The 27,102-nt window shown below is 43.9% G+C and overlaps 1 protein-coding gene across 1 annotated transcript in view; it reads right to left on the reverse strand.

Annotated features, from left to right (window-relative positions):
* The window catches only part of LOC142348553 (uncharacterized), a 210,259-nt gene that overhangs the window by 119,692 nt on the left and 63,465 nt on the right, over positions 1 to 27,102 (reverse strand). The window contains exon 3 of the mRNA XM_075399938.1: positions 1,532 to 1,610. Within this exon, the coding sequence (XP_075256053.1) occupies positions 1,532 to 1,610 (79 nt within the window). The remainder of the gene's footprint in view (positions 1 to 1,531; positions 1,611 to 27,102) is intronic.

The raw sequence follows: 27,102 nt of genomic DNA on the forward strand, positions 1-27,102 counted from the left end.
TAAGATCTTGATTAAGAGTTCTGGTCGTAAACTCTCTCTGTCCTTAGATTTATTAGTTTAGTTTACGCTTGTGTCTCATCTTTGTCAAAAACCCTTTTTTATGCAAAAATTTAGGATTTTTAATGCTCATTTGATTTATATGGAATAACAGTTTTCAGAACATAATTTACTGGCTCGTTAATATCATTAATATAGCTGCCATCTAATCTACTAATTTAAAACTGTTGAAGATTATATGATGAAGTAATATTAAATATGCTGCTAGATTCTAGACTTTCTCTCCAGTGAATATTCTCGTGTTTTTTTAGGGCTTTCTCACTTCTAAAAAATTTATAACACTATGCATACATATATTTTCCCGAAAATTTTACATCATCGTCAGACTTGACTTCATTTTCAGATCCATTTTTAGCTCTAGACTCAGCTTAAGCCCCAGTTTAAATTTAAACCCCAGTTTAAAATTCAGTTTGAGCCCTTGTTTCAAATTCTCTCAAATCATATACTGTTTGTAATAAATATTTACTTTTTAAAGTGTGTTTGAGATAATCAGTCTTTGATTTCAAACATAAATTGCAAATAATACAATCGAGGCTTCCGTTAGTATTCATTTTTAAGAGAAAATTTTAAAAACAAAAAATTGAAACTCAAAAATTGAAAAAATGGTTTTAAAGTTCAAAAATTGTATAAATAAAACATGGGGCAGATGTTGTGATAATGTAGTGATCAGCCTATAAGAATTTAGATGTGATGAAACAATTAAAAAGAGAGAGAGAGATAGAACTATTCAAATTGGATAAGCATTATAATAATCTAGATCTCTAAATAACATGTGGTATGTGTAAAATTTTTAAAGATATTCCTACTTTAGATTTAAAACAGAAAAACACAGATTATGTGCTTATTTACAAAGATACAAAATTGGACATACTGAGGATAGATTTTTAAACTATGTGTATAATAATAATATTAAGATATAGCCACAAAAAATTATCTAATAGTAGTAGTAGTAGTGTGAAAAAAGGGGCCTATGCGCTAAAACTAGGTGCATAGTAAAGATTTCGAATTTGACCAAGAAAATGTATAAAATCGAGGATAATGAAAAACAAGACAGAAGTAATATTTGAGTTGAATAACGGGTTAGAGATAGTGTTTTTTGCTGCGAAGCAGCCTAATTTTTGGAAAAATTTAGAATTAGTTGTTTTAACTGTGCAAAAAAGAAATTTTGGGAAAAATTTGAAAACTTGGTGATTGCTATAGCACAAAACGTAAATTTTGAAAAAATACGTTCAATATCGAAAGTTTTGTAAAAAGTGCCTTTTTGAGCATAGGCCCCCCTTTTCACACTACCTTGGATGTGCATGTGCTGTAAAATGACTCAGAGGGAGTATTCGAAATAAAAAGGGTCGCAAGTAGGGTTGAACAGCAACTGAAATCTTTCATGAAAATCTACATCAAATTTTCTGAGGAAATAATTGATCATCACCCAAAAGACCCTAAAGCACTTTAAGCCTTAACCAACCACAGAACTTACAAGTCCAATATCCAGCCTCTGACCCATTCGGAAGAATTCCTTTGGAGACAGCCCACTCATGAACAGCGTCCATATCCTCCTGAAGAATTCATTTTTAAACATTTTAACCGTTCGACAACCTATTAAACAAAAATTGTTTTAACTCAAAAATTTTAACTCATCCGAGGCCAACCCAGAGAAGCCGCAACTGCTTGCGAAAAACGCACACACACAAACACCACACACTTACACCACAAACACACACAATCCACGCACACGCCCAAGCACACACGCAAAATAAACACCACGCACACACACACACACACACAAACACACACACACACACACACACACACACACACACACACACACACTCATACACACACACACACCTTACACCACACACACACAGAGACAACCAATTATACAGGCAAAAACCAAACACACACACACATACACACACACACACCACAACCACACGCACACTAACACACCATTCACACGCACATACACAAGCACTCACACACAGCACGCACACAAAACATAAACTACGCACACGCACACATACACACCACAGACGCAGATATAAACACACAAACACGCGCACACACAAACATCACAGACACACACAACACAAATACACGCACACACACACACACACACACACATACACACACACCACAAACGTCCACACACACAAACACACAGACACACACCACACCACGCGCACACACATACACACACAAACACACACAACACACAGAAACGCAAGCGCACAAACAAACAAACACCCAGGCACACAACACGCACACGCTCACACACACCGCTCGCACAAACACACTCACACACACACACACACACCAAAAACGCACACACAGTTACTCCCACACACACACACACACACACATTACACCACACACACACACACACACACACACACGCAAAAACAACACACAAACATACACCACAAAGACACGCACACACGCACACACACAAACATTCATACATAACACGCACTTACAACACAAACCACGCACACACACACACACACACAACACAAACACACGCACGCAACACGCAACACACACAGACTGAACCACATACACACACACACACACACACACACACACACATCACGTACACACAGATACAATCACACAGACACACAAACACCGCACACACAACAAAAACACACACAGAACACCGCACACACAATCCAAAAACACTACTAACAAAATATCACACACACACACCACACCCTTTACAGACACAAACACACACCCATACACACAGCGCACAATATAAACAGGCACGCACGTACACACAAACCCCACAAACGCACGCAAATACGCACACACACCACGCACACGCTAACAGAGACCGCAAACAAAGACAGCAAAAACACACATACACACACACAAACCACACCACACACACAGTCACAAACACATACAAGCACAATCAAACACCACACACACACACACCACGAACACACATACACTATCCACGCGCACGAAAAAAACACACATACACATTCCACCAAGCGCAGAAACACACTCATTACACCACACACAGAACGCACACACAACACAAACCACGCACCCGCACACACACACTCACACCACAAACTCAGACATAAACAAACACACACAGAGACAATCACTTATACACGCAAAACACACACACACACATCACAAACACACGCACACAAACACACAATTCAAACGCACATACAAAAGCACTCACAAACAGCACGCGCACACATACACACAACACACGCAGACATAAACACACAAACACACGCACACACAAATATGACAGACACACACAACACAAACACACGCACACACACAAAGACACACACACACATACACACACAAACCACAAACGCCTACACACACAAACACACACACAAACACTCACTACACACACCACACACACACACAGACGCAAACACATAAACACACAAACACCACACACAATCACAACGCCCACGCTCACACACACCGAACACACAAACACACGCACACACATACACCAAAAAAACACACACACAGACAATCCAGGCACACGCGAAAACAGACACACAGTTACGTCCACACGCACAAACACAGAGACACAAACATTCACACATAACACGCATACACAACACAAACCATGCACACACACACACACACAACACACACAGACACAACCACATACACACACACACCACGCACACAAATAAACAGACACACAAACACCGCACACACGCCAAAACACACGTAAAACATCCAAAAACACAACATCACACATACACAACACGCCATACACAGACACAAACACACACGCAAAATATAAACAGGCACACACGTACACACCTACACAGAAACACACACCACAAACAGACACAAAAACACACAAACACGACAAACACACGCAAATACACAAGCACAACGCACACGCTAACACACACCGCATACACAGATACAAACACACACAGACACAAACACACACCCACACACACACGCACAATATAAACAGGCACGCACTTACACATTTACACAGAAACATACACCACAATAGACACGAACACACATACACATACACAAACACACACGAACACCACAAACACACGCATATACACACACACACCACGCAGACGCTAACACACACCGCATACAGAGGCATAAACACACACATATTTAAACACACACACACATGCACACAAATCCAACACACACCTCAAGCACAGGCGCGCACTCACACAACAAACACACACAAACACACACAAACACACACACACGTACAAACACATCAAAACCACACGCACACATACATCAAAAACGCACAGACACACTCACACACACGCATCACGCACACACAGCACACACACACACACACACACTCAAACGCACACACATACACCATGCACACGCTCACACACACCACACCAAACACACAAACACAAACACACACACAACCAAACACCACACACAGACACCACGAACACACACACACACACACAATCCACCAAACGAAGAAACACACTCATTACAACACACACACACACACACGCACACACACACACCCACGCACAAGCACACACACAGAGACACAAACACACACAGCACGCCCACACAACACAAACCACCCACACGCGCACACACAAACCACACACGAAGACATAAATACACACACACACACACACACACACAACACAAGCACACGCTCAAAAGCACAAACCACACACGCATACACACACACCACACAACAGACAACACACAAAAACAGACACAAACACAAACACACACAAACACACACCACACACACAAACTCGCAAACACCACACACACACACACACGCACATACACCAAAAACACCCCAACAAATTCACATACCACGCACACGCACACAAACACAAACACGCACACACTTACACACACACACACACACACACACTTAACCCCCCCACACACACACACACACCACAAACACACGCAGACATCAACAAACACCACTCACACACTCTCACACAAACACACACTCAAATTACACGCTGGCACGCACTCACACACAAATACACACAAACACACACACACACACACACACAGCACGCACACACAACACAAACAACGCACACGCGCACACACAAACCACACATCACAAACACACGCACACAAACACACAGCTCAAACGCACACACAAAAGCACTCACACACAGCACGCGTACACATACACACAACACACAAACACACGCAAACACAAATATGACAGACACACACAACACAAACACACGCACACACACAAACACACACACACATATACACACACACCACAAACGCCTACACACACAAACACACACACAAACACACACCACACACACAGACGCAAACACACAAACACACAAACACCACACACACACACACACAACGCCCACGCTCACACACACCGAACACACAAACACACGCACACACATACACCAAAAACACACACAGACACACAATCCAGGCACACGCGAAAACAGACACACAGTTACGCCCACACGCACAAACACAGAGACACAAACATTCACACATAACACGCATACACAACACAAACCATGCACACACACACAACACAAGCACACGCACACAACACACACAGACACAACCACATACACACACACACCACGCACACACAGACACAAATACACAGACACACAAACACCGCACACACACACCAAAACACACGTAGACATCCAAAAACACAACATCACACACACACACCACGCCATACACAGACACAAAGACACACGCAAAATATAAACAGGCACGCACTTACACATTTTCACAGAAACATACACCACAATAGACACGAACACACACACATACACAAACACACACAATCACCACAAACACACGCATATACACACAAACACCACGCAGACGCTAACACACACCGCATACAGAGGCACAAACACACACATACACAAACACACACACACATGCACATAAATCCAACACACACACACACACACCTCAAGCACAGGCGCGCACTCACACACCACACACAAACACACACGCACACACACACACACACGTACAAACACACCAAAACCACACGCACACATACACCAAAAACGCACACACACACACTCAAACGCACACACATACACCACGTACACGCTCACACACACACCACACCAAACACACAAACACAAACACACACACAACCAAACACCACACACAGACACCACGAACACACACACACAAACACACACAATCCACGCACACGAAAAAACACACACATTCCACCAAACGCAGAAACACACTCAAAACACCACACATACAGACACAAAGACATATACACAGCACGCACACAAAATACACCACACACGCAGACATAAAGAGACACATAAACAACACAAAAACACGCACACACAGAAACACACACACATATACACACACACACAACAAACGCCTACACACACAAACACACACACAAACACACCCCACACACACACAGACGCAAACACACAAACACACAAACACCACACACACACACAACGCCCACGCTCACACACACCGAACACTCAAACACACGCACACACATACACCAAAAACACACACAGACACACAATCCAGGCACACGCGAAAACAGACACACAGTTACGCCCACACGCACAAACACAGAGACACAAACATTCACACATAACACGCATACACAACACAAACCATGCACACACACACAACACAAGCACACGCACACAACACACACAGACACAACCACATACACACACACACCACGCACACACAGACACAAATACACAGACACACAAACACCGCACACACACACCAAAACACACGTAGACATCCAAAAACACAACATCACACACACACACCACGCCATACACAGACACAAACACACACGCAAAATATAAACAGGCACGCACTTACACATTTTCACAGAAACATACACCACAATAGACACGAACACACACACATACACAAACACACACAATCACCACAAACACACGCATATACACACAAACACCACGCAGACGCTAACACACACCGCATACAGAGGCACAAACACACACATACACAAACACACACACACATGCACATAAATCCAACACACACACACACACACACACACACACACACACCTCAAGCACAGGCGCGCACTCACACACCACACACAAACACACACGCACACACACACACACACACACGTACAAACACACCAAAACCACACGCACACATACACCAAAAACGCACACACACACACTCAAACGCACACACATACACCACGTACACGCTCACACACACACCACACCAAACACACAAACACAAACACACACACAACCAAACACCACACACAGACACCACGAACACACACACACACAAACACACACAATCCACGCACACGAAAAAGCACACACATTCCACCAAACGCAGAAACACACTCAAAACACCACACATACAGACACAAAGACATATACACAGCACGCACACAAAATACACCACACACGCAGGCATAAAGAGACACATAAACAACACAAAAACACGCACACAAACACAAACCACACACGCATACACACACAACACGCAACAGACAACACACAAAAACAGACACAAACACACACACACACACGCACACACACATCACGCACACACACACTCACAAACACCACACACACACGCACATACACCAAAAACACACCAACAAATACACATACCACGCACACGCACACAAACACAAACACACATACACTTACACACACACACACACACACACACACACACACACACACACACACACACACCACAAACACACGCAGACATCCACAAACACCACTCAGACACTCTCACACAAACACACACTCAAATTACACGCTGGCACGCACTCACACACAAATACACACAAACACACACACACAGAGAACGCACACACAACACAAACAACGCACACGCGTACACACAAACCACACACGCAGACATAAACACACACACTCACACACACACACACACACACACACACACACACCCACACACCACGCATACAAAACCAAACACCACACACACAGACAAACACACACACACACACACCAAAAACACGCGCACAAACACACATACCACACACACGCACACAAACGCACAAACACACATACACACGCAAACCCCCCACGCACCACGAACACACTCAGACATCCAAAAACACCACTCACACACTCTCACACAAACACACACTCAAATTACACGCCGGCACGCAATCACACACAAATACACACAAACACACACATACCACGCACACGCACAAAAACACACATACCCACGCAACCCCCCCCCACATACACACCAAAAACACACTCAGACATCCACAAACACCACTCACACACTACACTCTCTCTCACACACACACTCACAATACACACAGACACGAACACACACACACAAAAACACCACACACACACACACACACAAGCAAACCCCACACACACAAACCAAACACAGGTGCGCACAAACACACCACACAGAAGCACACACACACCACACACGCATACACACACCACACAACAGACAAACACAAACACAGACACAAACACAAACACACCATGCACACACAGAAACACAACACATACACACACATACGCACGCACAAACACACATACCACGCACACGCACACGCACGCACGCACGCACACACACACACACACACACGCACACACACACGCTACACCTACACGCAAAACCCACACAACAAACACACGCAGATATCCTCAAACACTTTCTCACACACAAAAACTCACAATACACGCTGGCACGCAAGCACACACAGATACACACAGACAAACACCACACACAGACATGAACACACACACACAAACACCACACACACACACACACACACACACACACACCAAGCTTATGTTCACACACATCTCAAACAGACACACACACAGACACAAACAGACACACACACATAAACACACACACACACACACCACGCACACGCTCAAACACACACGCCATACACAACTACAAAAACAAACACACACAAACAAACCCCCCCACACACAAACCAGATACAGGCACGCACACACACACCACACAGAAGCACACGCACATACACAACGCACCCACACACACACCACACACATGTAGACACAAACACATCTACCACGCACACACACACACACCACGCCCACGCACAGAAACAAACACAAACACCGAGCAAACGCCATACACATACCAAAAAACACAGCACGCACATACACGAACACCACACAACACACACACACACACACACACACACACACACACACACACACAACACAAGCACACACACACACACACTGAAACACCACACAAATACACAATAAACACAGGCACGCACAAAGACACACCACACACATGCTCACACACAGACACAGACAAACGCCCCACACATACGAAAACTCAAACACACACACAAACCGCACACACACACACGGACCACACTCACACGCATGCACACTTTCAAAAACACACACCACACACACACAACCAAACACAAAAAACGCAAATACACACAAACATATAACAAAACACACACGCGCACACAAATACACATATACACACAAACGCACAAACACACCCACAAAAACAAACGCACAAACACGCACGCCACACACCACACACTCACGCACAACAGATAAATGCACAATTACACACACAAACACAATCATTCACAACACACGCGCGCACACATACCAGACACACGTACACGCACAAAAACATTCACACAAACACACAAACAATCAAACACACAGTCACACACAAACACACAAAATCACACACAACATCACCCAGAGACACAAACACACACACACACACACGCACAGACAAAAATATCACCCAAAAAGAGGCGCGCACTCACACACACCACACATTTGCACACACTCACACGCAGAGAAAAAAACACAAACACACAAGTAAACACACACACGCATACACACCAAAAACAAAGGCACACACACACCAAGCACACACACACCGCACACAGACACAGACAAACATACAAAACGCACACACACACACGCACACGCACACTACATATACACGAACTCACGCACGCACTCACTCACGCACCCCACATACACGGACACAGACACAAACACACAGAAACACCACTTAAAGACACCACAAACGCACGCACGCACACACACACAACACGCATACGCTCACACATATACACCAAGTACACAAAAAACACACACCCACACACACACACACACCGCTCACACACAACACACACACGCACACAAACACACACCACACAAGCTAAAACAAACACACACACACACACACACATACATACATACACACCAAAAATACAGGCACACACACACACACACACACACACACACACACTACGCACACGCTCACGCAGACATCACAAAAACAGGAACAAACACACACACACACACACCACTCACACACAACAGATACAAGCACGCAAACAAAAAATCACACGCCACACACACAAGGACGCTCACACACACAACGCACAAAAACACACAGGAACACACACACACTCACAAAACAAACACGGACAAACACACACACAAACCATATACTCCGCACCAAACACAAGCATATACACGTACAAACACACTCACACACAAAAACACCACATTCAAACACCACAAACACACACACGACACACACACACACGCTAACGCACACACGAACACACATGCACAAAACACCCAAATCCACATCCTACGCACACACACACACAAAACAAACATATACACACACGCGCGCACACATACACAAACTCGCACACACACACATACACACACGCTCAAACACACTCTACACCACAAACTCACGCACACACACTTAAAAACACACACACAAACACACATATACAACAAACAAATACCACCCACAAAGAACACACGCCATACCACACACACGCACACCCTCACACAAACACACATACGCACAAACACACGCACACAATCGCACACACACATACATATATGCACACACACACGCTCACACACACTCCACGCCACAAACACACACGCACACACACGCGAAAACACACACAAACACACACAAAAACCACACACAAACACACAAACACATGCATACAGAAACAAACACTCTTACAACCACACTCACACTACACACACGCATAGACACAAAACTACACAGACACTCCACACACACGCACACGCACTCAAACATACGCCACACAGGCGGACACACACACATACACACACAAACACACGAACACACACACTCACACCACACACACACACACACACGCACACAACACATATGTACGCACACACATATCAAATAAACACAAAAAAAATACACCACACGCAAATACTCACACACACTCCACGCCAAAAACACACGCACAAACACGCAAACACACACACTCACACAAAACACACACACACGGCACACAAACACACACACACACCACACGCACACAGAAACATAAACAAACACACACTCACTCAATCGCACTCAAACCACCCAAACGCACACTCACCACAGCACACCACAAACACGCACGCACACACATAAACACACACACACACACACCATACTCACAAGAGAACATACACAAACACAAACACACACACTCACACACGCACACAAACACACATCACACAGGCAGAAAAACATACATACTTACAAAAACAACACAACAATCACAGGCACACATAAACAAAATCACAACCACACACACAAACACACACACTTACGCAGACAAACACACATCATACAGGCGCACACACACACATACAAACACACAAACACCACACCACACCCACAGGCACACACACAAAAAAACACAAACACACACACACACAATCACTTACACCGCACCACACACACAAGCCCACGCACACACAAACACCTGAACACACACACACACCACACACAAAAACACACACACGCAGAGCTTACACATGTACGCATACACACAATCAAAAAAACACAAAAACACATACACCACAGACACATATTCACACACAATCCACACCACAAACACACGCACAAACACGCAAACACACACACACACACACACACACACACAAACACTCAAATACCACACACAAATAAACAAAACATACCACACACACGCACACTCTCACACAAACACACACACGCACACAAACACCCACACAAACCACACACAAGTACAAACACACGCCACTCACATGCATACACAAACAAACACTCACACAATCACACTCACACCGCTCACACGCATACACACACAAACGCACACACACACTAACTCCACACACACAAACACACACACGCACACAACACATATGTACGCACATACACATATCAAATAAACACAAAAACACATACACCACACGCAAATACTCACACACAAACATACACCACACAGACGCCCACGCACACACATAAACACACACAAACACACGCACACCACACACTTGTACGCACACACACACACAATCAAATAAACACAAAACCACATTTACCACACACACAAGCTCCATACCACAAACAAACGCACACACACGCAAACACATGAACACACAAACTCACACCACACACACACACACACACACACACACACACACACAAACACACACACGCACACAACACATATGTACGCACACACATATCAAATAAACACAAAAACACATACACCACACGCAAATTTTCACACACACTCCACACAAAAAACACACGCACAAACACGCAAACACACACACTCACACAAAACAAACACACAAACGGCACACAAACACACACACACACCACATGCACACAGAAACATAAACAAACACACTCTCACTCAATCGCACTCAAACCAACCACACACACACTCACTACAAAACACACACAACACACAAAAACACACACCACACAGGCACACAGACATGCACGCACACATGAACTAAACGACACACCAACAGGCACAAACACACAAAAACAAGAACACACATACACCACACCACACACACATGCCCAGGCTCACAGAAACACACAAACACACACACCACACACACACAGAAATAAACACGCACACGCACACCACCCACATGTACGCACACACACAATCAAATAAACACAAAAACACATTCACAACACACACACACACACTCCATACCACAAACATACGCACACACACGCAAACACACACACTCACACAAAACACACACACAAACCGCACACAATCACACTCACACCACCCGCTCACACACACACCAGACAAGCGCACAAAAACACACATAACACAAATGTAAAAACGCACGTACAACATCACACACACACGAAAGCCACACCACACCCACAGGCACAAACACTCAAAAACAACAGCACACATACACAAACACATACACCAAACCACACACACGCCAGGCAAACACAAACACAAGAACACAGACAAACTCACACTACACACATGTACGCACACACACACACACACACACAATCAAATAAACGCAAAAACACATACACCACACACACATACTCGCACAAACACTCCATACCACAAACACACGCACACACACGCAAACACACACACTCATACAAAACACACAAACAAACCGAAAACAATCACACTCACACCACCCATACACACACCACACAAGCACACAAAAACACACATACCACAAATGGATAAACGCACACACAACACCATACACACACGTACACACACAAAAACACACAAACAAACACCACACTCACAATCGCACACACGCGAACACACGACCAGACACTTTACACGCACAAACACACACACTCACACACGCACACCAACACACATCACACAGGCGCACAAACACACATACTTACAAAATCCACACCACAAACACAGGCAAACACACAAAAAAGACACACACAAACACACACACACACACCAACACACACAGACACACACACACACACACACAAACACAAGAACAAACACACACGACACATACATAAAGAAACACACACATACCAAACACATGTGCGCGCAAACATGCACACAAGCACCCATACACAGAAACACACACACCACAGACTCGCACACACAACACAACACAAACACGCACTCAAACACGAATACACAAACGCACACAAACGCCACAAACGCGCATGCGGACCCATATACACGCACAATACCTAAACATTACACAAACACACACAAAAACAAACACACGCGCAAACACAACACACACACACAAACACATACACACGGACAAAAACACGCACAAGCAAACACGTACACACACAACACACACACACACACACCACGCACACAAACGTAAAACGCACACACAACGCCATACACACATACACACACAAAAACACACAAACAAACACCAAACTCACAAGCGCACACTCGCGAACACACGACCAGACACTTTACACGCACAAACACACACACTCACACACGCACAACAACACACATCACACAGGCGCACAAACACACATACTTACAAAATCCACACCACAAACACAGGCAAACACACACAAAAAAACACACACAAACACACACACACACCAACACGCACAAACACACACACACACACACACAAACACAAGAACAAACACACACGACACATACATAAAGAAACACACACATACCAAACACATGTGCGCGCAAACATGCACACAAGCACCCATACACAGAAACACACACACACACACCACAGACTCGCACACACAACACAACACAAACACGCAATCAAACACGAATACACAAACGCACACAAACGCCACAAACGCGCATGCGGACCCATATACACGCACAATACCTAAACATTACACAAACACACACAAAAACAAACACACGCGCACACACAACACACACACAAACACATACACACGGACAAAAACACGCACAAGCAAACACGTACACACAACACACACACACACCACGCACACAAACACACACACTCACAAACGCACACGCACACGCCAACACAAACACAAACACACGCACACAAACACAAGAACAAACACACACGACACATACATAAAAAAAACACACACAAAACACATGTGCGCGCAAACATGCACACAAGCACCCATACACAGAAACACACAAACACACCACAGACTCGCACACACAACACAACACAAACACGCACTCAAACACGAATACACAAACGCATACAAACGCCACACACACGCATGCGGACCCATATACACGCACAATACACAAACAATACAAAAACACACACAAAAACAAACACACGCGCACACACAACACACACACACAAACACATACACACGGACAAAAACACGCACAAGCGAACACGTACACACAACACACACACACACACCACGCACACAAACACACACACTCACAAACGCACACCAACACACATCGCACAGGCGCACAAACACACATACTTACAAAAACCACACCACAAACACAGGCACACACAAACACACACACACACACACACAAACCCAAGAACAAACAAACACGACACATACATAAAGAAACACACACAAACCACACACATGTGCGCGCAAACATGCACACAAGCACCCATACACAGAAACACACACACACCACAGACTCGCACACAACACAACACAAACACACACTCAAACATGAATACACAAACGCACACAAACGCCACACACACGCATTCAGACCCATATACACGCACAATACCTAAACAATATACATGCACAAGGAAACACGTACACGCAACACACACACACACACACACCACGCACACAAACAAACAGTCACACACACGCACACAAACACTCACCACACAGGCACAAACACATACACACACAGACACCACATCACACAAACTTGCACACACACATACACACACACACACACTCAAACACACACACACACGCCACACACACACATACGCACACACACACACTCACACAAGCAAATAAACACAAAAACCCAAACACCGCACAGAAACACGAACAAACACACTCATACCACACACACACTCACACACACGCACACCCACAGACACCACACAAGCACAAAAAGTACAACACACACAATTACCACAATTGCACACTCATGCACAAACCACACACCACACGCACAAATGCACACAGAAAAGCACTCACACACATACCACACCCCACACACACAAGCACTCACACAAACACAAACACACGAACACACATACACAAACCACACACACACAATCAATTACACAACAACACACCACAAGCAGAACTACGCACACAAGAAATCAAATAAACACAAAAACACATACACCACATACACACACTCCACTCCACGAACCCACGCAGACAAACGCAAACACACACATCCACACAAAAACGCACACACACAACACACACAAAAAACCCACACACCACACCACACACACGCACACCCTCACACAAACACACTCACACCAACCACAAGCACACACACACACGAAACAAGAACAAAAAACACACAAGACCCCAGACACATACGCAGACACCACACCACACACACACAAACATACACAAATACACACACACATCAAACACACAAGCACATACAAACACAAACACGCACACAAACACACACACACCACACAGGCACACACACATACAAACACAGACACCTCGCCACAAACACAGGCACACACGCACACAAAAACACAAACACACACACACACAAACACACAAACCACACAAGACAAGCACACACACCACACACAAACACACACTCACACAAACACACTCACACCAACCACAAGCACACACACACACCAAACAAGAACAAAAAACACACAAGACCCCAGACACATACGCAGACACCACACCACACACCCAAACATACACAAATACACACACACATCAAACACACAAGCACATACAAACACACACACGCACACAAACACACACACCACACAGGCACACATACATACAAACACAGACACCTCACCACAAACACAGGCACACACGCACGCAAAAACACAAACACACACACACACACACACACACACACACAAACACACAAACCACACTACACAGGCACACGCCCGTACACACAAATACACACAAACAAAGAGACGAACACGCGCACAAACGCACACACACGTACCACACACAGGTAGGCACACACACTCTCTCACACACACAGCACCATACTCACGCGTAAAGACAACAGTCACACACACACACGCGTACACACACACAAAAACACACACACACGCGCCACACGCACGCCTGACCTCACACTTACACGCGCAAACGCTACACAAACACACAGGCACAAGCCACAGACACCTCACACACACACACAACACACACAATTACACACACACGCCACACAAACGCGCACAAACAATACAGAAACACACACACGCATGCCGAGGTGTGAACGCTAAAAAGCGCAAAGTTAGACCAACGCTTGAGCGTAGATCTTACATAAATTCAATGCATTCAACGCCAATATTACAAGTTTTGCGTGGATTATAGCGTAGAACTACATATTTTACGTTAAATTTAGGGTTGATCTTTTATATTTTGCGTTAAATTTAGCATAGATCTTACACGTTTTGCGTTTAATTTAGCATAGATCTTACATATTTTGCGTTTGATTTCGCGTAGATCTAAAATTTTTTGCTGATTTTTGCTTTGATCTTTCTTGCTTTGCATTGAATTTATTTTAGATCTTACATAAATTTGAGTTGCGTTGATCTTACGTAACTTTTCTTTCTGATTCCTTGTGGGGAGGTACATGGGGGAGAGGTTAATTTGGTTGGGTCCATGGGGTTTACAGGGGGGGGGGGGGGGGCTGGGTACGTGAGAGGGGGTAGTTTGATGATGGAATGAGTTAGGCAGGCACAGTCTTTTTGTGGTTTTTTTGAAAAAAAAATCAGAAACCGGTTGTGTGCAAGAAAAACTGGAAAGAGTTGAAAGGAGAGAACAGTAGAGCAAAAGATGAACAAAAATAGAATAAGACCTATGCTGAATTCAACAATATTATGTAAGGCAGAAAATGTAAGTAAATTCAACGCAAAATGTGTAAGATCTAAGCTAAAATCAACGCAAATTATATAAGATCTATTTTAAATTCAACGCAAAATATGTAAGATCTACGCTAAATTCGACGCATTCAGTGCAAAAAATTGCGGTGAATTTGCCGAACTTGTCAACGCTGGTTACCGCTGATCTCGCATATAATTGGCAAAATTCCTCGGCCCGGGCTCACACACACACACACCTGAAACACATACTACACACATACTCATACAAACACGCACGCAATCACACACACACACACACACACCACAGAACGACTCTCTCTCTCTCTCTCTCTCTCTCTCTCTCTCTCTCTCTCTTACACACACACACACACACACACACCACACAGACATAGACATCACCACACCACACATATACAAACACACACGCACCACACTTACACCACTCAGACACGCACTCAAACGCACATACACAGACTTATTTTTTAAGCCTGGATAATTTTCCAAGATTTCCTGTCAAGTTTTCCACATTTTTGCCATATCTCTAATTTTTACACCTTTTGACGGTCGCTGAGACCACTGGTCTTCTGCAGAATTATTTTAAAGGGGACTGCGTAACACATCAGCACCAAAAACAAAAAAAATCCAATCAGTTTGATCTCAGCTTTTTGGTATTTTTATTCTTTAAAAAGTTAACACTATTTCAACAGAGTTTCCGATTTTGGTGCTCGCCTGACTTGGAAATATCATCGCCAAACTCTTTCTTCCCTGGTTAAAAACGTCAGAATATTTCCACTGACTTATATATCCGGTCAATCTAATCTATGCATTATGTTTTTTGTGCATTGTTTTGTGTGCAAATTCCTTTAGTCTTGCTATACAAAGGAGCGCAACCCAGCGCAAGCTCTCATCAGACCAACTAGGATCATGTGGCGGTAAACTAAGGTCGGGGGGGGGGGGGGTAAACGGCGAGTCCGGCGAGACTACTTGTGGTCTGGAAAGTCTGATCAGGGACCTATCCAAAGTTTGTAAAGACTATTGCTCGGGTCGAATGTCCTGCCTAAAATCCTCCCATTTTGTTGAAGGAGAGAGTGGGATAATTTTTCTATGGGGGTAAATTGATGTAAGAGTGTGAGGGTATTTTATTCAGAGGGGGTAAAATGATGTAAGAGTTGGGCTGCAATGGGAGGAATTTTGAGGAATTACCTCCTGACTAAAATTGCTATGTAATGTAAGAGTGGGCTGTAATGGGCTGCAATGGGAGGAATTTTGAGGAATTAAACCCCCCCCCCCCCCCCCCTGACTAAAGTGGCCATGTAAGAGTGGGATGCCAAAGGGGATAAAAAGGTGAAAGAGTGAGAGGTAACTTGTTCAGAGGGGGTAAAATAATGCAAGAGTTGGGCTGCCAAGGGGGGTAAAATGGTGTAAGAGTGAGGGGGTATTTGTTCAAGTGGGGATAAAATGAGGTCAGAGCTCGGCTGCCAATGGGGGTAAAATGGTGTAAGAGTTAGGGGTAATTTGTTCAGAGGGGGGAAAAGAATTAAAAATTGAGCTGCCAAGGGGGGTAAAATGGCGTTGGAGTGAGGGATAATTTGTTCAGAGGGTGTAAAATGAGGTAAGAGGAGAGATGGGCTGCCATGGGGGGTAAAATAGTTTAATTGTGAAATGGTGTTTGCTCAGAGGTGTTAAATTAGGTAAGAGCTGGGCTGCCAAGGAGGCAAAATGCTTTAAGAGTAATGAGGTAATATGTTCAAAGGATAAAAAATGAATCAAAAGTTGAGCTGCCATGGGGATAAAAAGGTGAAAGAGTGAGAGGGAGTATTTCCTCAGAGGGGGTAAAATGAGGTAAGAGATGAACTGCAAAGGGGTAAAATGTTGAAAGAGTGAGGGGGTAAATTGTTCAGAGGGGGAAAATGAATTAAAAGTTGAGCCGCAAAGGGGGGTAAAATGGTGTTGGAGTGAGGGATAATTTGTTCAGAGGGTGTAAAATGAGGTAAGTGATGGGCTGCCAAGGGGGGGTAAAATGGTTTAAGAGTGAGGGGGTAATTTGTTCAGAAGGAGAAAAATGAATTAAAAGTTAAGCAGCCAAGGAGGGTAAATTGGTCCCTTGGCAGCCCAGCTCTTACCTCATTTTACCCCCTCTGAAGAAATAGCCCCTCACTTTTAAACCATTTTACCCCCCTTGGCAGCCCAGCTCTTACCTCATTTTAATACCTCTGAACAAACACCATTTCACAATTAAATTATTTTACCCCCCTTGGAAGCCCATCACTTACCTCATTTTACACCCTCTGAACCAATTAGCCCTCACTCCAACATCATTTTACCCCCCTTGGCAGCTCAACTTTTAATTCAATTTCCCCCTCTGATCAATTTACCCCATCACCCTTACAACATTTTACCCTTCTTGACAGCTCAAATTTAATTCAATTTTCGCCCTCTGAAAAAATTACCCCCTCACTCTTACAACATTTTACCCCCTTGGCGGCCCAGCTCTTACCTCATTTTAATACCTCTGAACAAACACCATTTCACAATTAAATTATTTTACCCCCCTTGGAAGCCCATCACTTACCTCATTTTACACCCTCTGAACCAATTAGCCCTCACTCCAACATCATTTTACCCCCCTTGGCAGCTCAACCCTAATTTCAATTTCCCCCTCTGATCAATTTACCCCATCACCCTTACAACATTTTACCCTTCTTGACAGCTCAACTTTCAATTCAATGTTCTCCCTCTGAACAAATTACCCCCTCACTCTTACAACATTTTACCCCCTTGGCAGCCCATCTCTTACCTCATTTTATCCCCTCTGCAGAAAAACCCCATCACTCTTAAACCATTTTACCCCCCTTGACAGCCCAGCTCTTACCTCATTTTAATACCTCTGAACAAACACCATTTCACAATTAAATTATTTTACCCCCCTTGGAAGCCCATCACTTACCTCATTTTACACCCTCTGAACAAATTATCCCTCACTCCAACATCATTTTACCCCCCTTTGCAGCTCAACTTTTCATTCAATTTCCCCCTCTGATCAATTTACCCCATCACCCTTACAACATTTTACCCTTCTTGACAGCTCAACTTTTAATTCAATTTTCTCCCTCTGAACAAATTACCCCCTCACTCTTACAACATTTTACCCCCTTGGCAGCCCATCTCTTACCTCATTTTATCTCCTCTGCAGAAAAACCCCATCACTCTTAAACCATTTTACCCCCTTGGCAGCCCAACTCCTGCATCATTTTAACCCTTCTGAACAAATTACCCCTCACTCTTACACCTTTTTACCACCCATCGCAGCTCAACTTTTAATTCATTTTTCCTCCACTGAAAAAATTACCCCCTCACACTCAAACCATTTTACCCCCCTTGGCAGCCCATCTCTTACTTCATTTTACCCCTCTGAACAAATACCCCCTCACTCTTACACTATTTTACCCCCCTTGGCAGCCCAACTCCTGCATCATTTTACCCCTTCTGAACAAATTACCCCTCACTCTTAAACCATTTTACCCCCTTGGCAGCCCAGCTCTTACCTCATTTTAACACCTCTGAACAAACACCATTTCACAACTAAATTATTTTACCCCCTTGGAAGCCCATCACTTACCTCATTTTACACCCTCTGAATAAATTATCCCTCACTCCAACACCATTTTACCCCACTGGGCAGCTCAAATTTTAATTCATTTTCCCCCCTCTGAACAATTTACCCCATGACACTTACAACATTTTACCCACCTTGGCAACCCAACTCTTGCATCTTTTTACTCCCTCAGAGCAAATTATACCTCACTTATAGACCAATTTACCCTCATTGGCAGCTCAACTTTTAATTCATTTTTCTTCCTCTGAACAAATTGCCCTCTCACTCTTAAACCATTCTACCTCCCTTGGCAGCCCATCTCTTACCTCATTTTACCCCTCTGAACAAATACCCGCTCACTCTTACACCATTTTACCCCCCTTGGCAGCTCAACTCTTGCCTCATTTTACCCCTTCTGAACAAATTACACCTCTCTCTTAAACCATTTTACCCCCCTTGGAAGACCAGCTCTTTCCTCATTCTTACACCTCTGAACAAACACCATTTCACAATCAAACTGTTTTACCCCCCTTGGCAGCCCATCACTTACCTCATTTTACACCCTCTAAACAAATTACCCCTCACTCTTACACCTTTTTACCACCCATGGCTGCTCAACTTTTAATTTAGTTTTCCTCCACTGAAAAAATTACCCCCTCACACTCAAACCATTTTACCCCCCTTGGCAGCCCATCTCTTACTTCATTTTACCCCTCTGAACAAATACCCCCTCACTCTTACACTATTTTACCCCCCTTGGCAGCCCCACTCCTGCATCATTTTACCCCTTCTGAACAAATTACCCCTCACTCTTACACCTTTTTACCACCCATCGCAGCTCAACTTTTAATTCATTTTTCCTCCACTGAAAAAATTACCCCCTCACACTCAAACCATTTTACCCCCCTTGGCAGCCCATCTCTTACTTCATTTTACCCCTCTGAACAAATACCCCCTCACTCTTACACTATTTTACCCCCCTTGGCAGCCCAACTCCTGCATCATTTTACCCCTTCTGAACAAATTACCCCTCACTCTTAAACCATTTTACCCCCTTGGCAGCCCAGCTCTTACCTCATTTTAACACCTCTGAACAAACACCATTTCACAACTAAATTATTTTACCCCCTTGGAAGCCCATCACTTACCTCATTTTACACCCTCTGAATAAATTATCCCTCACTCCAACACCATTTTACCCCACGGGGCAGCTCAAATTTTAATTCATTTTCCCCCCTCTGAACAATTTACCCCATGACACTTACAACATTTTACCCACCTTGGCAACCCAACTCTTGCATCTTTTTACTCCCTCAGAGCAAATTATACCTCACTTATAGACCAATTTACCCTCATTGGCAGCTCAACTTTTAATTCATTTTTCTTCCTCTGAACAAATTGCCCTCTCACTCTTAAACCATTCTACCTCCCTTGGCAGCCCATCTCTTACCTCAATTTACCCCTCTGAACAAATACCCGCTCACTCTTACATCATTTTACCCCCCTTGGCAGCTCAACTCTTGCATCATTTTACCCCTTCTGAACAAATTACACCTCTCTCTTAAACCATTTTACCCCCCTTGGAAGACCAGCTCTTTCCTCATTCTTACACCTCTGAACAAACACCATTTCACAATCAAACTGTTTTACCCCCCTTGGCAGCCCATCACTTACCTCATTTTACACCCTCTAAACAAATTACCCCTCACTCTTACACCTTTTTACCACCCATGGCCGCTCAACTTTTAATTTAGTTTTCCTCCACTGAAAAAATTACCCCCTCACACTCAAACCATTTTACCCCCCTTGGCAGCCCATCTCTTACTTCATTTTACCCCTCTGAACAAATACCCCCTCACTCTTACACTATTTTACCCCCCTTGGCAGCCCCACTCCTGCATCATTTTACCCCTTCTGAACAAATTACCCCTCACTCTTAAACCATTTTACCCCCTTGGCAGCCCAGCTCTTACATCATTTTAACACCTCTGAACAAACACCATTTCACAACTAAATTATTTTACCAATTTGGAAGCCCATCACTTACCTCATTTTACACCCTCTGAATAAATTATCCCTCACTCCAACGCCATTTTACCCCACTGGGCAGCTCAAATTTTAATTCATTTCCCCCCTCTGAACAATTTACCCCATGACACTTACAACATTTTACCCACATTGGCAGCCCAACTCTTGCATCATTTTACTCCCTCAGAGCAAATTATACCTCATTTACAGACCAATTTACCCTCATTGGCAGCTCAACTTTTAATTCATTTTTCTTCCTCTGAACAAATTGCCCTCTCACTCTTAAACCATTCTACCTCCCTTGGCAGCCCATCTCTTACCTCATTTTACCCCTCTGAACAAATACCCGCTCACTTTTGCATCATTTTACCCCTTCTGAACAAATTACCCCTCACTCTTACACTATTTTACCCCCCTTGGCAGCCCAACTCCTGCATCATTTTACCCCTTCTGAACAAATTACCCCTCACTCTTAAACCATTTTACCCCCTTGGCAGCCCAGCTCTTACCTCATTTTAACACCTCTGAACAAACACCATTTCACAACTAAATTATTTTACCCCCTTGGAAGCCCATCACTTACCTCATTTTACACCCTCTGAATAAATTATCCCTCACTCCAACACCATTTTACCCCACGGGGCAGCTCAAATTTTAATTCATTTTCCCCCCTCTGAACAATTTACCCCATGACACTTACAACATTTTACCCACCTTGGCAACCCAACTCTTGCATCTTTTTACTCCCTCAGAGCAAATTATACCTCACTTATAGACCAATTTACCCTCATTGGCAGCTCAACTTTTAATTCATTTTTCTTCCTCTGAACAAATTGCCCTCTCACTCTTAAACCATTCTACCTCCCTTGGCAGCCCATCTCTTACCTCAATTTACCCCTCTGAACAAATACCCGCTCACTCTTACATCATTTTACCCCCCTTGGCAGCTCAACTCTTGCATCATTTTACCCCTTCTGAACAAATTACACCTCTCTCTTAAACCATTTTACCCCCCTTGGAAGACCAGCTCTTTCCTCATTCTTACACCTCTGAACAAACACCATTTCACAATCAAACTGTTTTACCCCCCTTGGCAGCCCATCACTTACCTCATTTTACACCCTCTAAACAAATTACCCCTCACTCTTACACCTTTTTACCACCCATGGCCGCTCAACTTTTAATTTAGTTTTCCTCCACTGAAAAAATTACCCCCTCACACTCAAACCATTTTACCCCCCTTGGCAGCCCATCTCTTACTTCATTTTACCCCTCTGAACAAATACCCCCTCACTCTTACACTATTTTACCCCCCTTGGCAGCCCCACTCCTGCATCATTTTACCCCTTCTGAACAAATTACCCCTCACTCTTAAACCATTTTACCCCCTTGGCAGCCCAGCTCTTACATCATTTTAACACCTCTGAACAAACACCATTTCACAACTAAATTATTTTACCAATTTGGAAGCCCATCACTTACCTCATTTTACACCCTCTGAATAAATTATCCCTCACTCCAACGCCATTTTACCCCACTGGGCAGCTCAAATTTTAATTCATTTCCCCCCTCTGAACAATTTACCCCATGACACTTACAACATTTTACCCACATTGGCAGCCCAACTCTTGCATCATTTTACTCCCTCAGAGCAAATTATACCTCATTTACAGACCAATTTACCCTCATTGGCAGCTCAACTTTTAATTCATTTTTCTTCCTCTGAACAAATTGCCCTCTCACTCTTAAACCATTCTACCTCCCTTGGCAGCCCATCTCTTACCTCATTTTACCCCTCTGAACAAATACCCGATCACTCTTACACCATTTTACCCCCCTTGGCAGCTCAACTCTTGCATCATTTTACCCCTTCTGAACAAATTACACCTCTCTCTTAAACCATTTTACCCCCCTTGGAAGACCAGCTCTTTCCTCATTCTTACACCTCTGAACAAACACCATTTCACAATCAAACTGTTTTACCCCCCTTGGCAGCCCATCACTTACCTCATTTTACACCCTCTAAACAAATTACCCCTCACTCTTACACTTTTTTACCACCCATGGCTGCTCAACTTTTAATTTAGTTTTCCTCCACTGAAAAAATTACCCCCTCACACTCAAACCATTTTACCCCCCTTGGCAGCCCATCTCTTACTTCATTTTACTCCTCTGAACAAATACCCCCTCACTCTTACACTATTTAACCCCCCTTGCAGCCCCACTCCTGCATCATTTTACCCCTTCTGAACAAATTACCCCTCACTCTTAAACCATTTTACCCCCTTGGCAGCCCAGCTCTTACCTCATTTTAACACCTCTGAACAAACACCATTTCACAACTAAATTATTTTACCAATTTGGAAGCCCATCACTTACCTCATTTTACACCCTCTGAATAAATTATCCCTCACTCCAACACCATTTTACCCCACTGGGCAGCTCAAATTTTAATTGATTTCCCCCCTCTGAACAATTTACCCCATGACACTTACAACATTTTACCCACATTGGCAGCCCAACTCTTGCATCATTTTACTCCCTCAGAGCAAATTATACCTCATTTACAGACCAATTTACCCTCATTGGCAGCTCAACTTTTAATTCAATTTTCTTCCTCTGAACAAATTGCCCCCTCACTCTTAAACCATTCTACCTCCCTTGGCAGCCCATCTCTTACCTCATTTTACCCCTCTGAACAAATACCCGCTCACTTTTGCATCATTTTACCCCTTCTGAACAAATTACCCCTCACTCTTAAACCATTTTACCCCCCCCCCCTTGGCAGCCCAGCTCTTACCTCATTTTTACACCCCTGAACAAACACCATTTCACAATCAAACTATTTTACCCCCCTTGGCAGCCCATCACTTACCTCATTTTACACCCTCTAAACAAATTATCCCTCACTCCAACACCATTTTACCCGCCTTGGCAGCTCAACTTTTAATTCATTTTCCCCCTCAGAACAATTTACCCCATCACTCTTACAACATTTTACCCACCTTGGCAGCCCAACTCCTGCATCCTTTTACCCCTTCTGAATAAATGACCCCTCACTCTTACATTCTTTTACCACCCATGGCAGCTCAACATTTGATTCATTTTTCCCCCTCCAAACAAATTACCCCCTCACACTTACAAAATTTTACATCATTTTACCCCCTCTGAAGAAATACCCCTTCACTTTTACACCATTTTACCATCCCTGGCAGACAATTCTTGCATCACTTTACCACCTCTGAACAAATTATCCCTCACTCTTACACCAATTTACCCTCCTTGGCAGCCCAACTCCTGCATCCTTTTACCCCTTCTGAACAAATGACCCCTCACTCTTACACTCTTTTACCACCCATGGCAGCTCAACATTTGATTCATTTTCCCCCCTCCAAACAAATTACCCCCTCACTCTTAAACCTTTTTACCCCCCTTGGCTTACCTCATATTACCCCTCTGAACAAATACCCCCTCACTCTTATACTATTTTACCCCCTTGGCAGCCCAACTCCTGCATCATTTCACCCCTTCTAAACA

The sequence above is a fragment of the Convolutriloba macropyga genome, chromosome 10, assembly GCF_964194025.1.
Source record: "Convolutriloba macropyga chromosome 10, txConMacr16.3, whole genome shotgun sequence".
NCBI lineage: Eukaryota > Metazoa > Xenacoelomorpha > Acoela > Convolutidae > Convolutriloba > Convolutriloba macropyga.